Here is a 26,147-nt window from a genome sequence, read left to right on the forward strand (position 1 = left end):
CAAAAAAAGGCCGGAAGGGGTCGCCTTTAAATAGCGCTCCCCTAGTCCCTTTCTGACAGCAAAACGCTCCCCTCAACCCGTCGTTGCTAGCGGCAGGCGGTAAGGCAGGGGGCGCCACTCAATATCCGGTCCGGGGCGCTAACGGGGCATTGCGCACTCGACTGACGTCACGATCTGCCGGCACAGGAGATCGTGGCGGTAGTGTTTAGCACCGCCGCAAAATGTCTAGTTAATTTTGCGAGCGGCGCAAACATCGCCGCGCCCGGGCGCTAGTTGCTTTGCGCCCCAATTGGCGCCCTCTTAAGGCACTAACGGGAGGCGCAAACAACTGAATTTTTCCCCCTTGGGGCCTTATGCAATATACTACTGATAAAGTTTCCATTTTTACACTTTTATTGGGGATACATGCTAAGTATTCTGTAGTTTAGGACAAAAATCGAAGCGAAAGATTTAGCGATAATGTAGAAAAATTACACTAGCTAAAATTTACTTGCCACATTTATACTGGAGATTTTGGCCAGTAGAAATCTAATCCAGTTTGATAAGTATCCAGTGTGTGACAAAGAATTAAATTTGATTAATCTTTCACTTAATGCTGTGAATATCGAGTCTGGATTCTGTTCCAAATGGTGCTACATGAGAGCAATTTTAAAAGTACAGCAAGGCCATGACAGATCTAGGTAATAGTTACTGCAATATAATACGCTTTAAGATAATAATTGAAAAGGACATAAGCATGACAAAGACCAGGGTAATAGATTGGAGAAAAGCTGATTTTGAGCGGCTGAGTATAGAACTTGGGAAAATAAAATGGACAACAATATTGGCAAACAATGAAGTAGAACAGAAATGGGAAACATTTAAAACGGTGTTCAACAGAGTCCAGGAAAAATATATTCCGCTAAAATAACAAGAACAAACTAAACACTAATGAGACGTTATGGATGAATGAAGAGATGAGGGAAAAATTGAGGGTAAGGAAAGAAGCATACACTAAATACATGGACAGCCAGGAAGAGCATGACAAGGGAGAATACAAAGAGATTAGGAGAGAAGTCAAAAAAAAATTAGGAAGGCAAAAAGGAACCATGAAATTAAATTATCAAGGAACATAAAACAAAATAGTAAAATATTCTACAGGCATAAATAATAACATAATAAAAGGAAATTCAGGATGGGAATAGGGTCAATAAGGGGTGGATAGGATAAAGTAACAGGCAGCGATAGCGAAGTGGCAGAAATATTAAATAATTACATTGCTTCAGTATTTACCAGGGAGTCAGATCAGGTGGACATGACATCGGAAAATGAGAGATTAGAAATTATATAACCGCATTTAAAATAAAAAGGAGAAATATTAAATAAACTAATCAAACTCAGAGGATAAAACCCTTGGACTGGACGGATTGCATTCATGCATTTTAAAAGAATCTAGAGAAGAGATAGCAGAGGCACTATTACACATATTTAATAATTCATTAGAAAAAGGTCTAGTCCCAGAGAACTGGTGGATAGTTAACATTATACCAACATTTAAGAAGGGAGATAGAACATGTACAGGGAACTATAGATCAGTCAGCTTAACATCGGTGGTAGGAAACAAAATGGAATTCCTACTAAAGGAGAAATTTGAAAAACCATCTAGAAACCAAAAACATAATGAATAGTCAGCATGGATTTCAAAAGTGAAAGTCTTGCTTGACAAACCTTTTATCTAGATTTCCAAAAGGCCTTCGATTAGGTGCCACAGAATAGATTAATGAATAAGATCAGAGCATACGGAGTTAGGGGACAAGTCGCAGAATGGATAGCTAACTGGTTGCAAGACAGAACGGTAGCATAGTGGTTATGGTACTGGACTAGTAATTCAGAGGCCTGGGTTAATGATCCGGAGACATGAGTTTAAATCCCACCATGGCAGCTGGGGAATTTAAATTCAATTAGATAAATCTGGAATTAAAAGCTAGCATCAGTAATGTTTACCATGAAACTACCGGACTGTCGTAAAAACCCATCTGGTTCATGAATGTCCTTTAGGGAAAGAAATCTGCCGTCCTTGCCTGGTCTGGCCTATATGTGACTCCAGACCCACAGCAATGTTAACTGCCCTCTGAAATGGCCCAGCAAGCCACTCAGTTGTATTCAAGGCGGTGGCTCACAACCACCTTCTCGAGGGTAATTGAGGATGGGCAATAAATGCTGGCCTTGCCGGCGACATCCACATCCCATGAATGAATAGAAAAAAAAAAACAGGGAATTCAGAAGAAACTTCTTAATCCAGAGAATGGTGAGAATGTGGAACTTGCTAGCATGGAGAGTGGTTGAGGCAAATAGGATAGATACATTTAAGGGGAGGCTAGATAAGCATATAAGGGAGAAAGGAATACAAGAAACTTTCTGGTATCCGGCACTGACGGGACCGAGCTGGTGCCGTACCATCAAAACTGGCGTAGAAACCAGCGCTAATGTTAAAACATACGGAGCTTTTGAGCTCCAAGTGAATCAACAAACCCTGTTGCTTAGCAACAGCTTCAAAACAGTCGGCCGCAGCTTAAAAGCGTCTCTGTAGCTAAGCAACAGCTTCAGCTAGACCTTGCAGAGCCTGACTGGAAAAAAAAAGCAACGAGAAGTAAAAAAACTTATAGAAAACGGCTCCTGAATTTTGCCAGTAGATAGAGCTTTCCAGACATTTAACCTCTGGTTAAACAAAAGTTTCCTGTACTAGGTTATGCTGATAGAGTTAGAGGAGGAAGGATGGGCGGAGGCTCGAGTAGAGCATAAACGCCATGGAGTGGTTGGGCCGAATGGCCTGTTTCTGTGCTACCTATTTTACGTAAAAATCAAAGTTTTGAAAGATATCAATCCAAAGCCCCTGCCAACATCACTATGGAGCTAGCTGTTTGGAGGTGTACAGTGTTGCTTGGGGTTACAAGCCCATAATTTTCAGTCTCTCCCAAGGAAAACGTCTAGCCACTCAACTACACAGGTTGGTCAACAGAACTGGCGTATCACGCTGCAAAGTTCCAACATGCCATACCATCACTGCACTAAATACAAAATATGAAGCACATATCCAGTGCTGTGTATTTCATTTAAGTGTTTTGGGGGTTCAAAGGTAAAAAAACATTTATTTAGTTACTGGATGACACATTTGACAATTATATCAAGGGTGAATAGTCCAAATGTAGAAAGTTGATTAATATCCCCATTTTAACCTCTCAACAAAACACATTCCTGAAGCTCCCTCACATGCAGAGGGATGCTTACAGTGTAATTTATAAAGAGTGGATACTGACCTGGAGAGAGTGAAGGCATGGTCAGAGGGAAAGGTCTTGGGAAGGCATGGAGGGAGGGGACGAGGTGGGGGTTAAGTTCCAAAGGGTATGGAGCTGAGTTGCTGAAGAAGCAGCCAGCGATAGTGGAGCAAAGAATAAAGATCAGGCCTGTGTTGGAGGATGGTGTGCAGGGACATGAAAGTTAGAGAAGAATATCTTTGGTAGGGTGGAGGAGCCAATGGAGAGATCTGAGGATTTTAAAGTTAGTTCTCTTGCAGATAGAGAACTAGTGGAGCTTGGCGAGGACAGGGGAGCAATGTGGCGGGGGGAGGATTAGTGTGGGTCAGAGTTTGGGCCACAGGATTTTGGTTTAATTGCAGTTGTGGAGGTGGAGGCAGTAGCAAGGGCAACACTGAAGAATTAACTCTCAAGTTAATAACGGCGTGCATAAGGGTTGTAAATGCAAATGTTTTAACATGTGCTTCCCATAAAATTTCCAAATTGCATCCCAGTAAATGCTTGTGTCACTATATTTCAAGGATCTGTTGAATGTGGATGCCTGCCAGAGGACAAGAATGGCCAATGCTACACCCATTTTAAAAAGGGAAGACAGAGCTAATCCAGGTAATTACAGGCTTAACACCTGTGATGGGGAGAATTTTCAAGAGTCTTTAAATAAGGATGAAATTGACACTTTTCTAGATTAAGAGAAAATAGTTAGAAGTTCAAATGGGATGGTCGTACTAAAAAACCTCAGAATTGAGGAAATAACACACATGGTAGATGGAGGATTTGCAGTGGATGTAGCGTAGAGGGACTTTAGGAAAGCTTTTGACAAGATACCACATGGGATATTACTAGAGAAGGTTAAAAGGATTGAAAACAGGATTAAAAATTGGTTGGAAGGAAGAGTCGAGTTAAGGGCAGTTTTTCCCAGAGTGGTTGGAAGTGGGTAGTGCTGTTCCACATGGTTCAGTTCTGGGTCCACTCTGTTCAATAAGGGAACAGAGTAGGTCAATTCGATTGCATGGATGGTAAATGCCAAAATGGACTGGTTGGATTGAATGGCCTGTTTCAGTTGTAACTTCTATATATTTCTACAGTGATAAAGCTAGAACCTGCCACCTCATTGAAAACTAACTGGTGTTATTACATGCATCATATGACAAACAATTATCACCCCATAATACAGAACTTTTCACAAAATAAAATCATAGGACAAATTTATAAGTAAACTTGTGAAGCTTGTTTTTTATTCAAAGCAATTTTCATGCATCTTGATAAAGGATTAATTCCCCAATTAAGCATGCCCACCCGTCTCCACCCTTTTCTAAGCCACGTAGAGTGTTAGTCATGACAATGAGCCAATTGCATGGGTCACCGTTCAAAGTCCTGTGTGGGCAGGAACACACCGCTGTAGCTCCAACAACTTCCCCACATTAATGAAAATAGAAATCGAGGTGAGGTTGCAAAATTACTAGTCCACTTGTAACTTTTAAACACTTAGATCATGTAGAAATAATACTTGCACTTGTGAGTCGCCTTATCATGTCAGAATGCACCATGGCACTTCACACAATGAATTACTTTTGAACCACAATGTGCATCATGTAGGCACATACACTTGTTTGGCAGACTGTTGATAGAAGAATGCAACATTGTCCCATTCTCAATACCATCAAGTAATTCTAGGTCAGGTATTACACGATCCACATGCAGAGTAAAATTGGCTCTACTCTACCCAAAAGCAATACATTAACCTTAAAAGAGCACCCACCTACTTTATGATTGTGTACTTTTCTGTATTTCATACTATCTGTCCTTATAGCCTTGTTGAATCTATGTTAAATTATGGCCAGTTCAGTATTATACAGTGGATCAGGATCCATGAAGATCTGGCTGAGGTTGGCCAAATAATTTCGCACAAGTCTCCTGCAGCACATAACCAAATTGATTTTTTTTTCCCCCAGAGCGAGAGAGAGGGAGAGAGAACACAAGCAACAGAGCCCAAGAGAGTGAGAGGGGGAAAAATGGAAAAAAGAGAAAGCACAGGAAAAGAGAGAGATATACATACACTTAAAAAAAAAGCACAGGCCAAGACCGTAGAGTGCAGAAAGTCACCTGACCAATGCAAGCCAGAAAGATTTTAAAGGGGCCATGTCCTGAGGTATATTCTGCAATTTTGCAACCTCACCTCACCTATATTAAAACGGAGATTGAATGAATGCAGAAATTTAAAGTTCCATGAATCATCCACTTAGAGCTAATGAAGTATCTATTTTTAAAAAATTGCCATTAAATGGACAGGCTTGTTACGTCTAAAACAAAGATTTGGTGAGTCATGGACAGCGAGATCAGTATAATTTTGATTTGTGTGTTTGCAGTCCAGCTAAATAGTGAAGTCCAATAAAATCTAACAACACAGGCTTTTGATGTATGGCACAATGTGTTACTGTGTAATTATATTGCAAATACAGACTTTATTGGATATCGAAGCTCATCAAAAACAATTTGGTTACTGTGAAATATTTGAGATTACAAGTCTTATAATTTGGGTTTGCCCATGGTGTGTAGAGATTTGTTTGCTCCTGCGCACTGTTCTTTAAGTAACTACATAAAGTTAGAACATCACACACATTTGTTTGATGCCTTGTCATTAAACTGCAACTAAAATGATCATTTTTATGGGGTTTTCTGCTAGATTTTACACTGAATTACTAAATGATTGCATGGATTTTAATCAGAGGATTCTATTTTGCTAGTGACCGTTTTCAAATCAGCAATTTACTGAAATTCTAAACTAAAACATCAAGATGTCTAGGACAGGGATGTTCGATCCCTGACCAGTGGGCCAAATCCAGCACATTTCACTGTTTCAAACAGCCTGCGAACAGCTCAATTGAAGAAAAGCCCACCGACAAACAGCTGATCTGTAGTATATCCTGTTTAACCTGTGAGTACAAGGCTGACAATAGACTTTTTTTTTTTTTTTTTTTAAGGCTCATGGCAACCTTAGCTTCATCTTTGCCAGGAGTTACAAAGACATGCACAAAGCTGACTACTCTATCTTAATGTGCAGTGCAGCACTGGGGGAAGTTTTAGCACAAGCACCACCAGAGCCTCCCCTCCCTCCAGATGCTGCTTCTTTTTGTCACAAAGCCACTTCATGGCTTGATCCTAGACCCTGTACGTGGGCCAGGGCAGGTCTTCCATTGCATGCCTAGGAGTGCTGAACCATAAAGAACTACTTTTTGGACACATCTCATTATGTCACATAATTCATTTGCATTGTGGTTCTGACAAAGTGCTTTTCACCCTTTAGCATGGTCGCAAAGGATTGTGTCCAAGCTGAATTTGGCATTTGGCGAGACTGCCAACAATACAATATCTGTCTGTGAAATGGAATGCTGGAACAGATATTGTAACACTTTTAATGACATTGAATAATATGATGACAGGGGACAACCTTGCATTACTTCTTTCAAGGGATATCTTCAGTGATCCGACTGTTGAGCTGGAGCGCACATCCTGGATAAAATCTAGGAACTGGCTGTGTACCCCCATGACATATAGCTTCTCCATAGGGACATCTCCTTAGAATCATAGAATATTGAAGCATAGAAACAGGTTATGTTTTTCTCCAGCTTAATCCCATTCTTCTGCTCACTCGCCATAGTATTTAATATTCCTTTTGTTCAAGCAGGTATTTAATTCCCTTTTAAAAGAATTTATGGACCTTGATACAGGAACAGAATATTTTTTTCTGGTGATTACCTTAAATTGTGATTAATCTTAGTCATGGTGAGTATGTGAGAAAAAGAAATACAACAACAGCAACTAGTATTTATATAGCACCTTAACATAGTAAAACATCCCAAGGCACTTCACAGGAGCATTAGCAAACAAAATTTGACATCGAGTCGCACAAGATATTAGGACAGATGACCAAAAGCTTGGTCAAAGAGGCAGTTTTTAAAGGAGTGTCTTAAAGGAGGAAAGAGAGGTAGAGAGGCGGAGAGGTTTAGGGAAGGAATTCCAGAGCTTAGGTCCTTGGCAGCTGAAGGCACGGCCACCAATGGTGGAGCAATTAAAATCAGGGATGCGCAAGAGGCAGAATTGGAGGAGCGCAGGTATGTCGGAGGGCTGTAGGAGGAACAGAGATAGAGAGGGGCGAGGCCATGGAGGAATTTGAAAACAAGGATGAGAATTTTAAAATTGAGGCGTTGCTCAACTGGGAGCCACTGTAGATCAGCAAACACAGGGGTGGTGGGTTAACAGGACTTGGTGCGAGTTAGGATACGGGCAGCAGAGTTTTGGATGAGCTTAAGTTTATGGAGGGTGGAAGATGGGAGGCCGACCAGGAGTGCGTTGGAATAGATAAGTCTAGAGGTAACAAAGGCATGGATGAGGGTTTCAGCAGCAGATGAGCTGAGGCAAGGGCAGAGTCAGGCGATATTACGGAAGTGGAAGTAGGCAGTCTTAGAGATGGCATGGATGTGTGGTCGGAAGCTCATCTCTGGGTCATATATGACACCAAGGTTGCAAACAGTCTGGTTCAGCCTCAGACAGCTGCCTGGGAGAGGGACAGAGTTGGTGGCTAGGGAACGGAGTTTGTGAGTAGGCAACAGAAATAGAGCACCAAGAGCATGGGTAAGAGAGAAAAATGTAGCAGACAGCACATGAGGGACAGAGAGAAACAGAGGAAAGTGGGGAGAAAGAGCAAGCAATGATGGAGATGGAAATAGTATAGTCCAATAGACTAGATTTAATAACCAAAAACCTGTGGTGGCTTAAAAAAGGAAAGTTTAGGGAAGTTTTTGTTCAAAGTACTGCCTCATTCTATACATTCGCAAAAATCCCTCAATTTGTGTCTCAGTTGCTGCTCAATTATTCTGGAATCATCAGTGACAGGAAGCTGTCCCGGGGCCTTAAAAAAATCCGTAAACTTATAGGTGTCTTAAAGACAAGAAACAGCAGGACCAAGTAGGCAGATTTGAACAAAGTATCAGTGGAAACATCAGGAGGGGGATCTTTGGTTGATAGGAAACTACTACAAAAAACCCTACAAAAACATGCTTGTCACATTCTTTCACAGGCTTGCTGCTCTCACAACTATAATATCATTACCAACAAAACTGCTACTGGTTATGTCATGGAATAATTAGAAACAACAGGTGGTAGCACAATAGGCCAGGACTAAGAAGGCTGCAGTGAAATTCTAATTGGCAAGCCAAGCAAACACAAAAGTTCAACATCTTATTTTGGTCAGTCACTGCAGACAAGTATAGAAATAAAGGCAATTATTTTGAAAGCATCTTACTTGTTAATGAGTGGTTCTGCAGTTTCTTTGTGGTAGAAAACTGGAATGGGTACCCCCCAACATCTCTGCCTTGAAATGCACCAGTATGTCCGTCTGTCCAACATCGCAAGCATACTGTTTATTGCTGATCGTGGAATCATTCCCACCTTCTTCAGCATCTCCTAAGGCAAAAGAACAAAATGTGTTATTTTAGTACCAAACACAGCTGAAAAAAACTGCTAATGGCTCAAATAACAGAAAAAAGCAAATGAAGCAGAGATTTTAATACTGCAATTACCACATAAATGTTGGGCACTATCTTCAGTTCAAACAATACCTTTTTTTAAAAAAAACAGACTCCAGCCACCAAGTATTCTCCATTTGCTTCAACACTAGAAACATAGAAGATAGGAGCAGGAGTAGGCCATTCGGCCCCTTGAGCCTGCTCCACCATCCAATGCGATCATGGCTGATCATCCAAATTCAGTACCCGGTCCCGGCTTTCTCCCCATACCGCTTGATCCCTTTAGCCTTAAGAAATATATCCCACTCCTTCTTGAATATATTTAATGAATTGACCTCTACTGCCTTCTGTGGTAGAGAATTCCACAGGTTCACCACTCTCTGGATGAAAAAATTCCTCCTCATTTCTGTCCTAAATGGCCTACCCCTTGTCCTTAGACTGTGACCCCTGGTTCTGGACTCCCCGACCATTGGGAACATCCTTCCTGCATCTAGTCTGTCCAGTCCGGTCAGAATTTTATAAGTTTCAATGAGATCCCCTCTCATTCTTCTAAACTCCAGCGAGTACAAGCCCAATCGTCCCAATCTCTCCTCATACGTCATTCCTGCCATCCCAGGTATCAGCCTGGTGAATCTTCGCTGAACTCCTTCCATGGCAAGAACATCCTTCCTCAGATAAGGCGACCAAAACCGCACAATACTCAAGATGTGAAGATAGAAAGATAGAGGCCCAGATTTTGCAGTCAGCAGCTAAGGGACGGCGCTCGCCGCTAATCTTGAAAAAAGCTGTCCACAAAGATTTAGCATGCTCTAAAGCATAGATTTCCTCTATTCCGACATGGCTTTGAATTTGGCGCCATCTGCGAGTCCAGCAACAGTGCAGCTTGCAAGCAGGCTGATCAGTCAATCAGCTTGAAGAATTCTCAGGCCGCAAGTAAAAAGCAGGGATTATAATTCACATTTTTATCACTGTACAGAAAGCGAGAAAAAAAATTTTTGGACATACACATGGGATTATGGGCGACGCTAAAATATCAAACTTTAAATAAAATAAAAATGATTTATGATTTAAAAAATCATGCAATTTTTAAATGTTATTCTGAAGGAATGAGTCCACATTTGTAAAATTCATTTTTTTTTATTTTTTAGGGCCAACAGGGTTGCTCAGCAATAATTATGACTTAGTACGCCATTAAAAACTCAAGTTACTCCTGATCAAACAAGGCTCTAGAAACCCCGCACAGCCCGCTTCCACCTCCTTCCCAAGATTCACAAACAGGACTGCCCTGGAAGACCCATCGTTTCAGCCTGTTCTTGCCCCACGGAACTTATCTCTTCCTATCTCGACTATCTTTTCTCCCCTTGTCCAGTCTCTTCTCACCTACATTCGCGACTCTTCCGATGCCGTACACCACTGCCTGGCCCCAATCGTCTGCTTTTCACTATGGATGTCCAATCCCTCTACACCTCCATCCCCCACCAGGACGGCCTGAGGGCACTCCGCTTCTTCCTTGAACAGAGGCTCAACAAGTCCCCATCCACCACCACCCTCCTCCGCCTGGCTGAACTTTTTCTCGCATTGAACAACTTCTCCTTTGACTCCACTCACTTCCTCCAAATTAAAGGTGCTGCTATGGGAACCCACATGGGCCCTAGCCAAGCCTTCCTTTTCATGGGATATGTGGAACATTCTTTGTTCCAGTCCTACTGAAGTCCCCTCCCTCACCTCTTTTTCCGGTACATCGATGACTGTATCGGTGCCATTTCCTGCTCTCCCCTTGAACTAGAAAAGTTCATTCACTTTACTTCCAATTACCACCCGTCCCTCACCTTCACATGGTCCACCTCAGACCCTTCTCTTCCCTTCCCTTCCTTGACTTCTCTGTCTCCATTTCTGGCAGTTGGCTATTAACAAACATCCACTACAAGCCCACTGACTCCCACAGCTACCTGGACTACACTTCCTCCCATCCAGCTTCCTGTAAGGACTCTATTCCATTCTCCCAGTTTCTCCGTTCTAACGATGCCACCTTCCAGTGCTTCCAATATGTCTTCCTTTTTCCTCAACCGAGGATTCACCTCTACTGTGGTTGACACAGCCCTTAACCGTGTCCGTTCCATTTCCCGCACTTCTGTTCTCACCCTTTCCCCTCCCTCCCAGAACCACGATAGGGTTCCCCTTGCCCTCACCTTTCACCCCACCAGCCTCCACATTCAACGGATCATCCTCCACCATTTCCAACGTGATCCCACCACCAAATGCATCTTCCCTCACCTCCCCTTTCAGCCTTCCAAAGGGAACGCTCCCTCCGCAACACCCTGGTCCACTCCTCAATCACCCCCAACAGCCCTGCCCCTTCACCCGGCACCTTCCCGTGCAAGCGCAGGAGATGCAACACATGCCCTTTTACCTCCTCCCTTCCCACTGTCCAGGGCCCCAAACACCCCTTCCAGGTGAAACAGCGATTTACTTGTACTTCTTGCAATCTAGTATACTGTATTCGCTGCTCAAGGGATATACAAAAATGCATTAGAAATAAAAGGGGGGCTTTTGGCAGTTACAAAAGACTAAAGACAGAAGAAGCCCTAGAGGAGTATAAAAAGTGCAGGGGCATACTTAAAAAAGAAATTAGGAGGGCGAGGAGGGGCCATGAAATAACACTGGCGAGCAAAATAAAGGAAAATCCTAAGATGTTTTATAAGTATATTAAGGGCAAGAGGATAACCAGGGAAAGGGTAGGGCCCATTAGGGACCAAAGTGGCAATCTGTGTGTAGAGCCAGAGGATGTAGGCGGGGTTTTAAATGAATTTTTTGCATCTGTGTTCACTATGGAGAAAGACGATGCAGACATAGAAATCGGGCAAGGGGACTGTGACATACTTGAACATATTAGCATCGAGAGGGAGGAGGTGCTAGCGGTTTTAGCGGGCCAAAAAGTGGATAAATCCCCAGGCCCGGACGAGATGTATCCCAGGCTGCTGTGGGAGGCAAGGGAGGAGATTGCAGGGGCTCTGACACTAATTTTCAGAACCTCTCTGGCCACAGGGGATGTACCAGAGGACTGGAGAACAGCTAACGTAGTACCATTATTCAAGAAGGGTAGCAGGGATAAACCAGGGAATTACAGGCCAGTGAGTCTAACATCTGTGGTGGGGAAATTATTGGAAAAAATTCTGAGGGACAAAATTAATCTCCACTTGGAGAGGCAAGGATTAATCGGGGATAGTCAGCATGGCTTTGTCAAGGGTAAATCATGTCTAACAAATCTGATCGAATTTTTCGAGGGGGTGACTAGGGGGGTGGATGAGGGAAATGCTGTGGATGTGGTTTACATGGACTTCAGTAAAGCTTTTGACAAAGTCCCGCATAGGAGACTGGTCAAGAAGGTGAGAGCCCATGGGATCCAGGGTGCCTTGGCGCGTTGGATCCTAAACTGGCCGAGTGGCAGGAGGCAGAGGGTGATGGTCGAAGGTTGCTTTTGTGACTGGAAGCCTGTGTCCAGTGGGGTACCTCAGGGATCGGTGCTGGGTCCCTTATTGTTTGTGATCTACATAAATGATTTGGATGAGAATGTAAAAGGTATGATCAGTAAGTTCGCAGATGACACGAAAATTGGTGGGGTGGTAAATTGCGAGGAGGAAAGCCTCCGGCTACAGGACGATATAAACGGGTTGGTCAGATGGGCGGAAAAGTGGCAAATGGAATTTAACCCTGAAAAGTGCGAGGTGATGCATTTTGGACGGACAAATAAGGCAAGGGAATACACAATGAGTGGTAGGACCCTAGGAAGTACAGAGGGTCAGAGGGACCTTGGTGTACATGTACATAGATCCCTGAAGGCAGCGGAGCAGGTAGATAAGGTGGTTAAAAAGGCATATGGGATACTTGCCTTCATTAGCCGAGGCATAGAATATAAGAGCAGGGAGGTTATGATGGAGCTGTACAAAACGCTGGTGAGGCCACAGCTGGAGTACTGTGTGCAGTTCTGGTCGCCTCACTATAGGAAGGATGTGAGTGCTTTGGAGAGGGTGCAGAGAAGATTCACCAGGATGTTACCTGGGATGGAGCGCCTCAGCTATGAAGAGAGGCTGGACAGGCTGGAGTTGTTTTCCTTGGAGCAGAGAAGGCTGAGGGGGGACCTGATTGAGGTGTACAAAATAATGAGGGGCATAGATAGGGTAGATAAAGAGGAACTTTTCCCCTTAGTGGGGGGGTCAATAACAAGGGGGCATAGATTCAGGGTAAGGGGCAGGAGATTTAGAGGGGATTTGAGGAGGAACTTTTTCACCCAGAGGGTGGTTGGAATGTGGAACTCAATGCCTGAAAGGGTGGTGGAGGCAGGAACCCTCACAACATTCAAGAAGCATTTGGATGAGCACTTGAAATGCCATTGCATACAAGGCTATGGACCAAATGCTGGAAAATGGGATTAGACTGGACAGGGATGGATGGGCGGCGCAGACACGATGGGCCGAAGGGCCTCTTTCTGTGCTGTAAAACTCTATGACTCACGATGCGGTCTCCTCTACATTAGGGAGACCAAACACAGATTGGGTGACCGCTTTGCGGAACACCTCCGTTCAGTCCGTAAGGGTGATCCTGAGCTTCCAGTCACCCGTCACTTTCATTCTCCGCTTCACTCCCAGTCTGATCTCTCTGTCCTCGGCCTCTTACACTGTTCCAATGAAGCTCAACATAAGCTCGAGGAACAGCACCTCATCTTTCGATTAGGCACTTTACAGCCTTCTGGACTCAACACTGAGTTCAACAATTTCAGGCTATAACCCCTGCCCCCATTTTTCAGGCTGTATGATTCTGCCATCCCCATTTGCAACATTTAATCTTTCCTGCCTCCTTCCCTAACACAGACTGTTCCTTCAGATCCTCCCCTCCCCCTCTCTCCCTGCCTCTGCACCCGCTTAAAATCTGTTACATCTCTAGCCTTTTCCAGTTCTGAAGAAGGGTCCCAGACCTGAAACATTAACTCGGTTTCTCTCTCCACAGATGCTGCCTGGCCTGCTGAGTGCTTCCAGCATATTCTGTTGTTATTTCTACATTTCCATTGTTTTTTACAGCGAGAATAGTGAATAAAAAGTTGAATTTCACACCAAATCTATTGTATCTGCAAAGACTGCAACAGCGCACCCTGTGGAGGAGTAGGGTATCACCGACAGCAACTTCCAGATTTCCACGTTTAACTGCGCATGAGCAGATGCCAGAAGTAGCTGTCAGTTTTACACAGTAATGACGACGAGCACTGAGTTTTTCCGTCATTACAACCGCAAATTCTGGGCCACTAGGCTGTAGAATCTTTTCCCTCTTAAATAGAAAATCGTTCCCACTTGTTGAGGCAAATTTAACCTTAATTGCTTCCACATGTCAAAAAGGAACTGCTTGGTTGCTTTACAAATTAGAAGACATTCAGACAATTATCTGTCCTAATCTGCCTTCCAGCGCTCATTTTTTTGATTCACACAAATGCTTTTCCTGCACAAGTTCAAAAATATTAGAAAAGCTACTGCATTTACTGTGTTTTAAAAAACAAGTGAATCTCCCATGGAGTTGCTGAAGCCTAACAGGGTGATTTGCTGTTTTAAGAAGACAGCAGCATTATACCAAACCCCAAGGGAGCACGGTCTCTTTAAGGCTACAAAGTCTAATTGTTAAGCAGACCCAACCCTAATGATAACTAGAATTTGACTGTTGAACCAAAAACAAAAAGCTGGAAATATACAGCACATCATTCAATATCTGTTGTGGGAACAGACAATCAGCATTATGGACTCATACACTTCTTCAAAACAAGTCTCAAATATCAACTGTTGTGTTCTCTCCACAGATGCTGACTGTCCCAACTGTGTATCGAGCTTTGCAGTTGTAATGTTTGATTGTGGTTTGGTGAAGGAATTTCACAGAATGGAAAGTACTTGCAAGTTTCAGGTTGCCGGCCAGAAGTACTATGCCACTTGTTTTCTTTAAGCGCAATTGATAAGGTCAAACAGAGGATTAAGAGACTTTGACTCCTGTATTAATATGGTAACTGCTATTACTCTGTAGATTGCAAATCATCTTTCTCTTCATATTTTTTTTTTAATTAACAGAAGGAATGTGTGCAAATAGACAGGCTTGACAGATAAAAAGCACATTTGGTGTGCCATATAACATTAGACTTTAAAAATAAGGTTTTAATTGAATATATTCAATGTAGACAATAGCACTCTCCTGTGGCACAATGGCACTACTGCAATGGTCCAACTTTTGAGCCTGGTACTTGTTTACCCACTGAGTGGCACAATATATTTTGCTTCCTTCAACTAAAAATGCATACTTCAAATTTGATACAAATTCATAATTTTGTGGAAACATCCCACAATCAGGATAAGCCAATGCCTGAGCTGTGCAATCATATTATATGCTCTATGTTACAGTATCACAAATCTCATAAAATACAAATCTTTGATAAGTTTTAGACATACATAAGATACATGTTTAAAGGCTGCCTGGTAGATCATAGAATTACAGAATCATACAGCACAGAAGGAGGCCATTCAGCCCATCTCACTATTTAGTCTTAAAGCTGGAGAACAGGCACTCAGATGAGCTAATGATGCCTGTGGAACCATTAACCACTACCACAAGTCACCATCTTCAAAGTATTTACAACACAGAAACAGGCCATTTGGCCCAACAGGCCCATGTTGACGTTTATGCCCCACACGAGCCTCTTCCCACCCTTCTTCATCTAACTCCATTAACATATCCTTCTATTTCTTTCTCCCTCATGTGCTTATATAGCTTCTCCTTAAATGCATCTATGCTGTTAGCTGTCCTCTGGCACTATTCCCTTTTCTAATGAATATTTATATATATATTATGTACGGGTATGGTAGCATAGTGGTTATGTTACTAGACTAGTAATCCAGAGGCCTGGACTAATTTAAATTCAGTTAATTAAATAAAAAATCTAGAATAAAAAGCTCATATCAGTAATGGTGACCATGAAACTACTAGATTGTCGTAAAAACCCATCTGGTTCACTAATGTCCTTTAGGGAAGGAAATCTGCCGTCCTTCCCTGGTCTGGCCTCTATGTGACTCCAGACCCACATCAATGTGGTTGACTCTTAACTGCCCTCTGAAATGGCAGCCCACCACCACCTTCTCAAAGGCAATTAGGGATGGGCAACACCCACGTCCCATGAGTGAATTAAAAAAATAGTACCTCTGTTATCTCTTCCCTAACTTCTTTTAGTATGTGCAGGTGCAATCTATCCGGACCAGGAATTTTACCCTCTAAGTTTAATTAGTTTATCAATTATCTCACCCCCTTTCTACCTTAAATGTCTTCATATCCTTCTTGATTTCTTCTTCTAATGTCATGTCCACCATGTTAGTGTTCCTGGTAAATACCGAGGCAAAGTAATTATTTAATATTTCTGCCATTTTGTTGTCATTACCTGCAAGTTTATCGTGTGTATCCCTTAGTGGCCCTACCGATCCTGATTTCTTTTGTTATTTATGTGTCTGTAGAATACTTTACTATTTATTTTTATATTCCTTGATAATTTAATTTTGTAGTTTCTCTTCGCCTTCCCAATTGGTTTTTTGACTTCATTCCTCACCTTTTCATATTCCTTTTGTCATCCTCTCTTTTGTTGTCTATGTACTTACTGTATGCCTTTTTCTTTAGTTCCAATTTTGCCCTTATTTCTTTATTCATCCATGGTGCATCATTACTGGCTAGTTTGTTCTTACAATTTAATGGGATATATTTCCCCTGGACTCTATTTTAAATGTTTCCCACTGCTGTTCTATTTCTTTGTCAGTAAATTTTCCAGTTTATTTTCCCTAGTTCCATTCTCATCCCCTTAAAGTCAGCTTTTCTTTCTAATGTATTACTTCGATCTTTGCCTTACTTTGCCTTCAAGAGAAAAGGGGGGAAATTTGGAAGGAAAAAGTCCAAATGCAGTGTTGGTAATTTCTGAACTATACTGAAAGAAAGGAAGATTGTGCAAACTAATAAAAAAAAGTGACAATTGCTGATAATGCATAAGATGCAGAGCGTTTTCTGTTGTTATTTCGGATTTCCAGCATCCGCAGTATTTTGCTATGGTGAATATGCAGAGAATGTTTGGTGAGGACAAATGGGACGTTACTTTACACATTAATATATAATGACAAACTACCAAATTACAAATACTGATCATTTAAGTTTTCTATTTCAGTAACTTAATCCCAAAATAAAGATTTTACCTGAGCTCTGTCCTTGATACTTGCAGTATCTACGAACCACTGTTTGCTGGATCGTATAATTACTGGCTTCTTTGTCCTCCAGTCGTATGGGTAACTGTGTCTTACTTCCTCCTCTTTTAATAACATTTTTGACCCGTGCAACATTTGGATGACTGTAATCAAATTCAGAAGTTATTACAATCCACAATAAAACGTGTACATATTAAAACCCATTTACAAAGAGTGGCATTCTGTTTACAAAGTTTAAAGTTGGGAACTCCTATTATCATGTAAATAATAATGACTGCAATGATACTATTCCTTGATGTGAAAATACTACCAATTCAAAATACAGAGCATATCATTAACTGCTACTTAGCCCATAAAATACAGTACAGGTAGACTATCCTTTATCCGAAAACCTCGGGACCAGCCGTGTTTCGGTTTTTGGAAAATTTCGGATTTCGGAAGGTATTTTATAAGACTGGGAAATTTATCGGGGGAGGGTCCGCGGGGGGTCGTGGTCGTGCGCACGACTTACGCTGACCCTCTGCTCAGCAGAAGTCGTGCGCCACTCTGGTCATGTCGTGCGCACGACTTACGCTGAACGAAAAAACCTTCGGTTTTTAGAGGGTTTCGGTTTTCGGAAGTTCGGATAAAAGGTAGTCTACCTGTAGTATATCATAATGAAAACCAGTATCTGCAATTATATAGAAGCTAAGGATCAGCTGTGCACTAATTCAACCTCTCAATTGCATTTTAAAATTGTACATTCCAGCTCAGCCACTCGAATCAAGCTCCGATTTCTCCACCTACCCGCCCCCCACCCCCCCGCCCCCCTTGTTGGCATTTGTTATCCAGGCTTACACATGAATAATAGCCACTTGGGTGAGGTGCTGGAGGACACCTAGCAACCGTGAAACTATAACCCAGGAAGGAATCTGTTGTTTGAAATTAAGCAATTATTTTGATTACAGGCCTTCAAGTGTTTTCAAAAACTGAACTGTTTACAACATCTGTACGCTGTTTTCGCTATTGCATCGAGGAGAGAATCAGTGACAAACAGCTGGCTTCTAAACTTATTTTATAAAAAATAAGATTTCACAATTAAATTATCACTATCTGAATTATTTAATGTATGCCAGTTGATGTTCCAATGTGCTTTACAGTATTAGGGTACACATGTACAACTCCTTACATGGCAATTTGCAATCTCAGTCATGCCAAAGAAGGAAGAACTAAGCACAGGCTGGGTGTCTCCTTACAGGGAGAGGAAGCAAAAGAAAACATAACAGGTACCAATCATCCGGGACAAATTTTGCACACCTATCAGCCAAATATCATTGGCAGAGGCCTGCGGTCTAGCAGCTTTCTCAAGCTGGAAACAGTGGTTGGTCGAAGGCAAAGCAATGAGAGAAAATTAAAGAAAAATGTTTTTAAATAGAGAAAAATATTTGAGAGCACAACATAATCAACAGAATTGAGAGGATTTTTTTCTTTTTTTGTTTTCTTCACCCAATTTTCCCCTTTCTTCTCCTGAAGGAGTTGATTCCTTCCTGGGTTATAGTTTCACGGTTGCTAGGTGTCCTGCAGTACCTCACCCAAGTGGCTATTATTCATGTGTAAGCCTGGATAACAAATGCCAACAAAGGGGGGGGGGGGGGGTGGAGAAATATACTGCACTGACCTCACCCAATATCCACGTGACTGCACGTCAAAAGTACTTAATTGGCTGCAAAGCACATTTGGACATCCCGAGGTTGTGAAAGGCGCTATATAAATTACAGTTCTTTCTTAGCAGAAGTCCCTGCATAGCCATCCAAAGCAGGAACCCTAGCTGGTTTCCCCTACCTAAACAAGGGGTACCAAGGCCACATTAGCACCCCTCCACCACTCCAGTGGAGTTTAGCTAGCCCAGAACAAAGCAAGGATCAAACCTGGAACCTTCCTTGCCTGTATAGCTCAGCTACTCATCCCTAAACCCAATAAGCCAGAGAGAACTGACAAAACAAAATTTCCTAAACATTCTGCAACACAAAGGTAATACCAACCTGTTTCATTTCCTTCATTAAGGACATACTTATTTTGAAGCTCTGATCCAGCTGCTTCAGTAAAAAGGCCATCTTCATCCACTAAACAGTCCTAAAATAGTGAATATCATATTAATTAAAACTGTAGAAGTTGCAAGTACAGGAAACTCTTTTTTTATCCGGCACCGACGGGACCGGCGTGGTGCCAATTCATCAAAAAGTCCAGATTACAGAGAGGTATAGTAAAAGGTGCGAGAGCCCCGTACACGGCCACAGATCCAGGTGTCCCTGTTGCATGGCAACAGGTGCAGGAACCCCGCCACAGATCCAGGCGTCCCTGTTGCATAGCAACAGGTGCAGGAACCCTGTTACACGGCCACAGATCCAGGAACGGCCACTAATATGAAGTAAAACTTACCTGAACCTACTCCTGAATGTTGCCGGTTAACAGAGATTTCCGTTTATTTGGGTGCCGGTAAATCGAGAGTTTCCTGTACTGTACATCATCCCGTGCTGGATGAGACGAAATTTCCGCCAATTAAACATTGGGAAGATTGGAGCCATTGTCTTCGGTACCCGCCACAAACTCTGTTCCCGAGCCACAGATTCCATCCCCCTCCCTGGTCACTGTCTGAGGTTGAACCAGATTGTTCACAACCTATGTCCTATCTGAACCTGAGCGGAGCTTCTGACCCCATATCTTTTCCATCACAAAGACCACCAAGTATCACCTCCGTCCCTGCCTCAGCCCATCTGCCCCTGCCTCAGCCCCTCCGCCCCCGCCCATCCGCCCCAGCCCATCCGCCCCCGCCCATCCGCCCCCGCCCCAGCCCATCTGCTGCTGAAACCCTCATCCGTGCTTGCGTTACCTCCAGACTTGACTTTTCCAATGCTCTCCTGGCCAGCCTCCATAAGCTTGAGCTCATCCAAAACACTGCTAACTCACACCGAGTCCCATTCACCCATCACCACTGCGCTCGCTGACCTACATTGGCTCTATATAAATGTAAGTTGTTGTTGTAGTATATAGTGTGATTCTGGTTTATGGAACAGCACAGTATTAAACTGAAGAATATCATAATTTCTGAAAGGTCCCAGCAGGAAATAACTCCTGCTGGTGCTACATGAAGTTATTCTACATACATTCCTCTAGTCTTGCACTCTAGCCACCGTGGCTCTGACTCAACTGAACCAACAAATTAAACAGACCAATATTTTAAAGAGCGCATTTTGTAGCGGACAGCTCTTTTCAAAGTGAAGGCCCCACATCGTCTTGTCATCCAGCCTCCCGATATTCAATCCCAAGTTGCAGTAGAATCACATTTCTCCCAACCCTGCCTTCACTAAATGCACTGCTGTTAGACTCATACAGCACAGAAGGAGTTCATTCGGCCCATTGCACCTGTGCCAGCAATAGATATGCATTAGATATTTTAGTTGTGTGTATGTATATTAGATCTGTAACTTACAACAGAGAGTTTGTGTTGCGAAGCAACACCATAATCTTCCATTCCATGAGCTGGGGCTGTATGGACCAATCCTGTCCCTTTAACCATTGTCACATGGTTGGCAGGCAAAAGCTGGGATTCTCTTCCAGGAATTGTGGGATGGCTACAGACTCCACCTTCCAAATCTGAACCTACGTTAGAAGTAATAGTGCATAACTGAGGGTTATAAAAATATTTAAAACTTTGTACCCCCAAATATCCCCAAAACGAAAGCCATTCTGCTAAGTTACTCAGTATCAGCTAGTATGGCGGTATGACCACTACAATTAGCCTCAGCATCCCAGGGATAAGGAGGGGGGGGGGCGGAAATTCAGCCATATTCCTGATCGTTATACAGCAAGCTCTGTTGAAAGTGGTCTTATGCAGAATTCAAGGTTTGACTGGAACACTTGTCAAACAAACTAACACACTCACTGTCGAGGCTCACATCTGTAAAATTATCACTTGGGCAAAGTCCGAGAGGGATGCTGTTGCATTTAGAACCATACCCCCATAATAGTTTCAACTTTCAGGAGAGAGAGGCAAGAAAAAAAAACTGGAGGTGGGATACTTTTTACAATACTGTATTATAAACAGCTATAATCTTCAGTGAATAAAAGAGAAACTCAGGATAAATCTACTTTAAATCCTTTTACCTGTGACTGTCTGAAGAATTTCAAACTGTGTGTCCAGGATAGCTGCTGTAGAATCTACACAGTCTGTACCTAGAAGGTAGCGCTCCTCTGTGTTTAAGCACTTCACTAGAGAATACCTGCATTCAGGTACAACACAGCAATGTTCTGATTTCAAGTATTAGGGATTTACTCAGCTTTTCAGAAGAAAACAGCAAAACATTACCCAAATTTTGAATATTCAAATTGCAAGGAAGAACAATTCTTTCAACACAGCAATCAAACTCCCTCAGAACTAAAGACAGTATTGATGTTCCTACAGTCTTTGATTTCAATACACCTGAAGCAACAGGTTCATTTCACAAAATTTAGGGCCTTAGATGGCCCCTACAAAATGAATTAAAATTACTAAGTGGCAATCATTTCTGGGTTTGTAACGGCACTTTATTGAAATGTTTCATTTGTTGTGACACATATTAGCACCTTGGTTTAACTTTCTAACAAGTTTCTTATTTAATTTAGTGTTAAACCATGTAACACACAATGATTTTTTTCTGCTAAAGTGGAGCGATGTCCACAAAGGACTACAAAGTCAAATTGCTACTCTGTATGCAGAAGCTCAGGTCATTCAGAATTTAATTGTTGTTTGGTCAGGAAACTTTGATTAGACTGTGGACAGTTTTAGGCTGGAAGTAAGCAACACCATGACTGTTTGCTTTAATCACAAAATGTGGCTGTATCTATTCAAGGTGGTACATCACTGTCTTAGTGCGCCAATTTATCAATTTATCAGTAACATAAGAACTTACTGGGCATTTGGCATGTAACAAACTGCCTGGTTTGCTGGAATTGTCCAAGGCTGGGTTGTCCAGATCAGTGCATGAACAGAGGATGCATTATCTGCAAGACAAAATAGTTCTTAAGACTAAAAGAAAAAAAGGAACCATTTTTCACCATCCAATATCCATATTACAGATGTATCATCATAGACCAAATTTTACTTCTCCAACTGATAAATATCAAGTATTTTTCCTTATATCTGTTCACTTATCAAATGTATTCTATTATTCTTCAGACCTGTGAACAAAAGAATGTATTTTGCGAACTATCTTGTCGAGGAAAAAGAAAGACAACCACAAAACACTAACAGGTGACTCCATACCTTTCATTGCTTTACTTTACACAAAAAAAAAAAATTTTTTTTTAAATCACATTAATTTAATAACACATCTTGTAAACACAGTGGCCTAGAAATTCAGTATAGCCACGTTTGGGGCGCTACAGCCGGGCGGCCACTAAAGTTTGCGCCCGGCGCAACTTCTCGCCACCTTCGCCGATATTCAGTGGCATCGCCCCAAGAGGTTGCTGCTGCGCTAAAGCAGACGATGCACGACTATCATTAGGCGCAAAGCCGGCGATCTGGGGCGCTAACACCGAGGACGGGCGCAGCGCAGGTGCGGCGAGTTGCTCAATGAAGGCAGACACGCTGGCGCCGGTCAGCTCTTAAAGGGGAAGGGTCGACTTGTTTGGCTGCCATGCCCTGCACACTGCAGCCCTGAAGCAAGGCCTGACCATTGCTGGTTCATCAGTTCTATGCCCTCAACCATGGGGAAGCCCGCTATTCTTCCAAATCAGGGTCATGGGGAAGGAGATGTACTGACGTCTCCTTCTGAAAAGGGCATTGTTCACCTGGCGGATGCAGCAATGTACCGCGAACTGGGAGATGTTGGCAATGTCCCCAGTAGCGGATTGGAAGGAGCCAGTGGCATCGAAGTTGAGAGCCACCGTCACCTTCACTGCCACTGACAGAGACGTCCTGCTCCTCAGCTGTGGCTGCAGATCTCTGCGAAGCAGGTGGCAGATCTCAGTGACCACCTCCCTTCTGAATCGCATCCTCCGAACACACTGCTCCTCAGACATGTTCAGATATGAGAACTGCTGGCGGTATACCCTGGGTGGGTAAGACCTCCTGTGCCGACGCCTGCTGGCCAATCTCCGTCTGGCCATGACTGGCACTCTCTCACGGCGTCTCTGATCCCTTTGAATGCAATGCAGAAAGCCAACGTTTCCACCCATTGCAGCCCCCATTATATGTGCCGACTCAAGGCTATGGCACTGAAAGTGAAATCCAAGTGCAAAGCTCTGGCCTGAAGCCACAAGTACCTGTGCAAGCGCTGACTCAAAGCAGAAAGCTCTCTGCCTTTGTCTCTCTCCAAATATCCGTCTCTCACACAGAGGGATTGGCACAAAATGGCTGCCACTTATACTGCAGGAGGAGTCCCCTTTAAATAGCACCCCCCGCGCCCCGCAGCGACCGGGAACCGTTCCCCTCTACCAGCCGCTGGGGGGCGCCAGGCGCAAAGGGCGGCGCCACTGAATTTCTGGTTCGGGGCACACAAAGGGCGTTGCACGATGAAATTACGTCAGGATCTGCGCGCGCAGCTGAGCGCGCGCAAAGGCTTTGCGCCGCCGCTAAATCTTTAGTGAAGTTGGGGAGAGGCGCAAATCGCCTAGCGCCCCACATCTCCTCCTCCTAAGGCGCTAGCGGCTGGTGCAAACAACTGAATTTCTAGGCCAGTATCACAAGATACTGTTTTCCTTCCCAATTTTTCCTCTCCTCAAAGTGGTGACTCACACTCAGTAGTGCTGTTAGGGAAGAGAGGAAAGTATATTTTCTTGAGTGCTGACAGTCACTATGTGCCTCACTCAACTGGCCATTCATCAAGTATGAGCCCAAAGGGAGCGTATCAGTATTCTATTCAACGGTGGAAGTTGTAACAGCCAAGCTAGATTTTGACCTCATCCAATAACTATACATTCACTTTCCAGCTGGGGTCAACAGACAGTGATCGGAGAGGGAATCATGGCTGACTACTTCCCTCCAACCCAAGGGACACAAAACACAATTTCGGCACCCCTCCAGCTATCAAGCAGAGATCAAGTAGCTGTTTAGTTCCATTAATATTGATTGATCTTAAATTAGAGCGTATACAAAGCAGCGGCAACGGCGAGAGGATAAAGAGTGGCCCGAGAGCGGAGCTGAATTAAAGCAGCGACAGCGGGCCTGAATTAAAGCAGCGGTGAGAGGATAAAGAGCGGCCCGAGAGCGGACCTGAATTAAAGCAGCGGAAGCGAAGAGAGGATAAGTGATTGGTTGGTGAGTAGTTCTCTCTTTTTTAAACAAACTTTGTGGTTTATAGTTTCTATGTTCTCTGTGGTGTAGCGGGGACTGTTGGTAAACCAGGGCCCTTAAGTATATCATTTAACTGTAGTGTAATTGGTGGGATTGATTTGTTTAATTTAATTTGAATTAATTAAAGGGTAAGTCATGGCAGGACAGCTCGGCCGCGTGGAATGCTCCTCCTGCACTATGTGGGAACTCAGGGACACTTCCTGTCTCCCTGACGACAATGTGTGCAGGAAGTGTATTCAGCTGCACCTACTAACAGACCGCATTGCGGCGCTGGAGCTGCGATTGGATACATACTGGACCATCCGCGATGCTGAGGACATTGTGGATATCACGTTTGATCAGTTGGTCACACCGCAGGTAAAGGTTGCACAGGCAGAAAGGGAATGGGTGACCAACAGGCAGAGTAGTAGGCGCAGGCAGGTAGTGCAGGAGTCCCCTGTGGACATCCCCCTCTCAAACAGATATACCACTTTGAATACTGTTGGGAGGGATGGCTTATCAGGGGAAGGCAGCAGCAGCCAAATTCCTGGCACCAGGGGTGGTTCTGCTGCACAGGACAGGAAGAAAAAGAGGGGTAGAGCTATAGTAATAGGGGATTCTATTGTAAGGGGAATAGATAGGCATTTCTGCGGACACAAACGAGACTCCAGGATGGTGTGTTGCCTCCCTGGTGCAAGGGTCAAGGATGTCTCAGAGCAGCTGCAGAACATTTTGGAAGGGGAAGGTGAACAGCCAGTTGTCGTGGTGCATATAGGTAAAAACCAGGATGAGGTCCTAAAAGCTGAATATAGGGAGTTAGGAGGTAAATTTAAAAATAGGACCTCCAAGGTAGTTATCTCAGGATTGCAACCAGTGCCACGTGCTAGTCAGAGTAGAAATAGAAGGATATTGCAGAGGAATGGTGCAAGGGGGAGGGATTCAAATTCCTGGGACATTGGAACCAGTTCTGGGGGAGGTGGGACCAGTACAAACCGGACGGTTTGCACCTGGGCAGGGCAGGGACCAATGTCCCAGGGGGAGTGTTTGCTAGTGCTCTGGGGGAGGGTTTAAACTAAAATGGCAGGGGGTTGGGAACCTGAGCAGGGAGACAGAGGAAAGGGAAACACGGATAAAAGCAAAAGATAGGAAGGAGAAAAACAAAAGTGGCAGTCAGAGAAATCAACGGTTTAAATCAAACATGGCCACAGTAAATAATAATTCTAAAAGGTCTAAGAGCGTTAAAAAAACAAGCCTGAAGGCTTTGTGTCTTAATGCGAGGAGCATTTGTAATAAGGTGGATGAATTAGCTGCGCAAATAGAGGTAAACAAATATGATTTCATTCGGATTACGGAAAGGTGGCTCCAGGGTGGCCAAGGCTGGGAACTCAACATCCAGGGGTATTAAATGTTCAGGAAAGATAGGCAAAAAGGAAAAGGAGGTGGGGTAGCATTGCTGGTTAAAGAGGGGATTAACACAATTGTAAGGAAGGATATTAGCTCTGATGTTGTGGAATCTGTATGGGTAGAACTGAGAAATACCATGGGGCAGAAAACGTTAGTGGGAGTGGTATATAGACCTCCAAACAGTAATGCGGAGGTTGGGGATGGCATTAAAAGGGAAATTAGAGAAGCGTGCAATAAGGGCACCGCAGTTATCATGGGTGACTTTAATCTACATATATATTGGGCTAACCAAATTATTAATAATACTGTGGAGGAGGAATTCCTGGAGTGTATACGGGATGGTTTCCTGGACCAATATGTCGAGGAACCAACT

The 26,147-nt window shown here is 43.3% G+C and overlaps 1 protein-coding gene across 1 annotated transcript in view; it reads right to left on the reverse strand.

Moving 5' to 3' along the window:
- iars2 (isoleucyl-tRNA synthetase 2, mitochondrial) overlaps nucleotides 1–26,147 on the reverse strand; it is a 109,935-nt gene that overhangs the window by 53,077 nt on the left and 30,711 nt on the right. The window contains exons 7-12 of the mRNA XM_085980988.1: nucleotides 22,008–22,098; nucleotides 21,223–21,338; nucleotides 20,549–20,718; nucleotides 19,101–19,191; nucleotides 17,071–17,222; nucleotides 8,596–8,756 (exon numbers count right to left, since the gene is read on the reverse strand). Coding sequence (XP_085837114.1) covers nucleotides 8,596–8,756; nucleotides 17,071–17,222; nucleotides 19,101–19,191; nucleotides 20,549–20,718; nucleotides 21,223–21,338; nucleotides 22,008–22,098 — 781 coding nt within the window. The remainder of the gene's footprint in view (nucleotides 1–8,595; nucleotides 8,757–17,070; nucleotides 17,223–19,100; nucleotides 19,192–20,548; nucleotides 20,719–21,222; nucleotides 21,339–22,007; nucleotides 22,099–26,147) is intronic.

Source organism: Somniosus microcephalus, chromosome 3 (genome assembly GCF_052327205.1).
Source record: "Somniosus microcephalus isolate GS21.2 chromosome 3, FLI_Smic_1.0, whole genome shotgun sequence".
Lineage (NCBI taxonomy): Eukaryota > Metazoa > Chordata > Chondrichthyes > Squaliformes > Somniosidae > Somniosus > Somniosus microcephalus.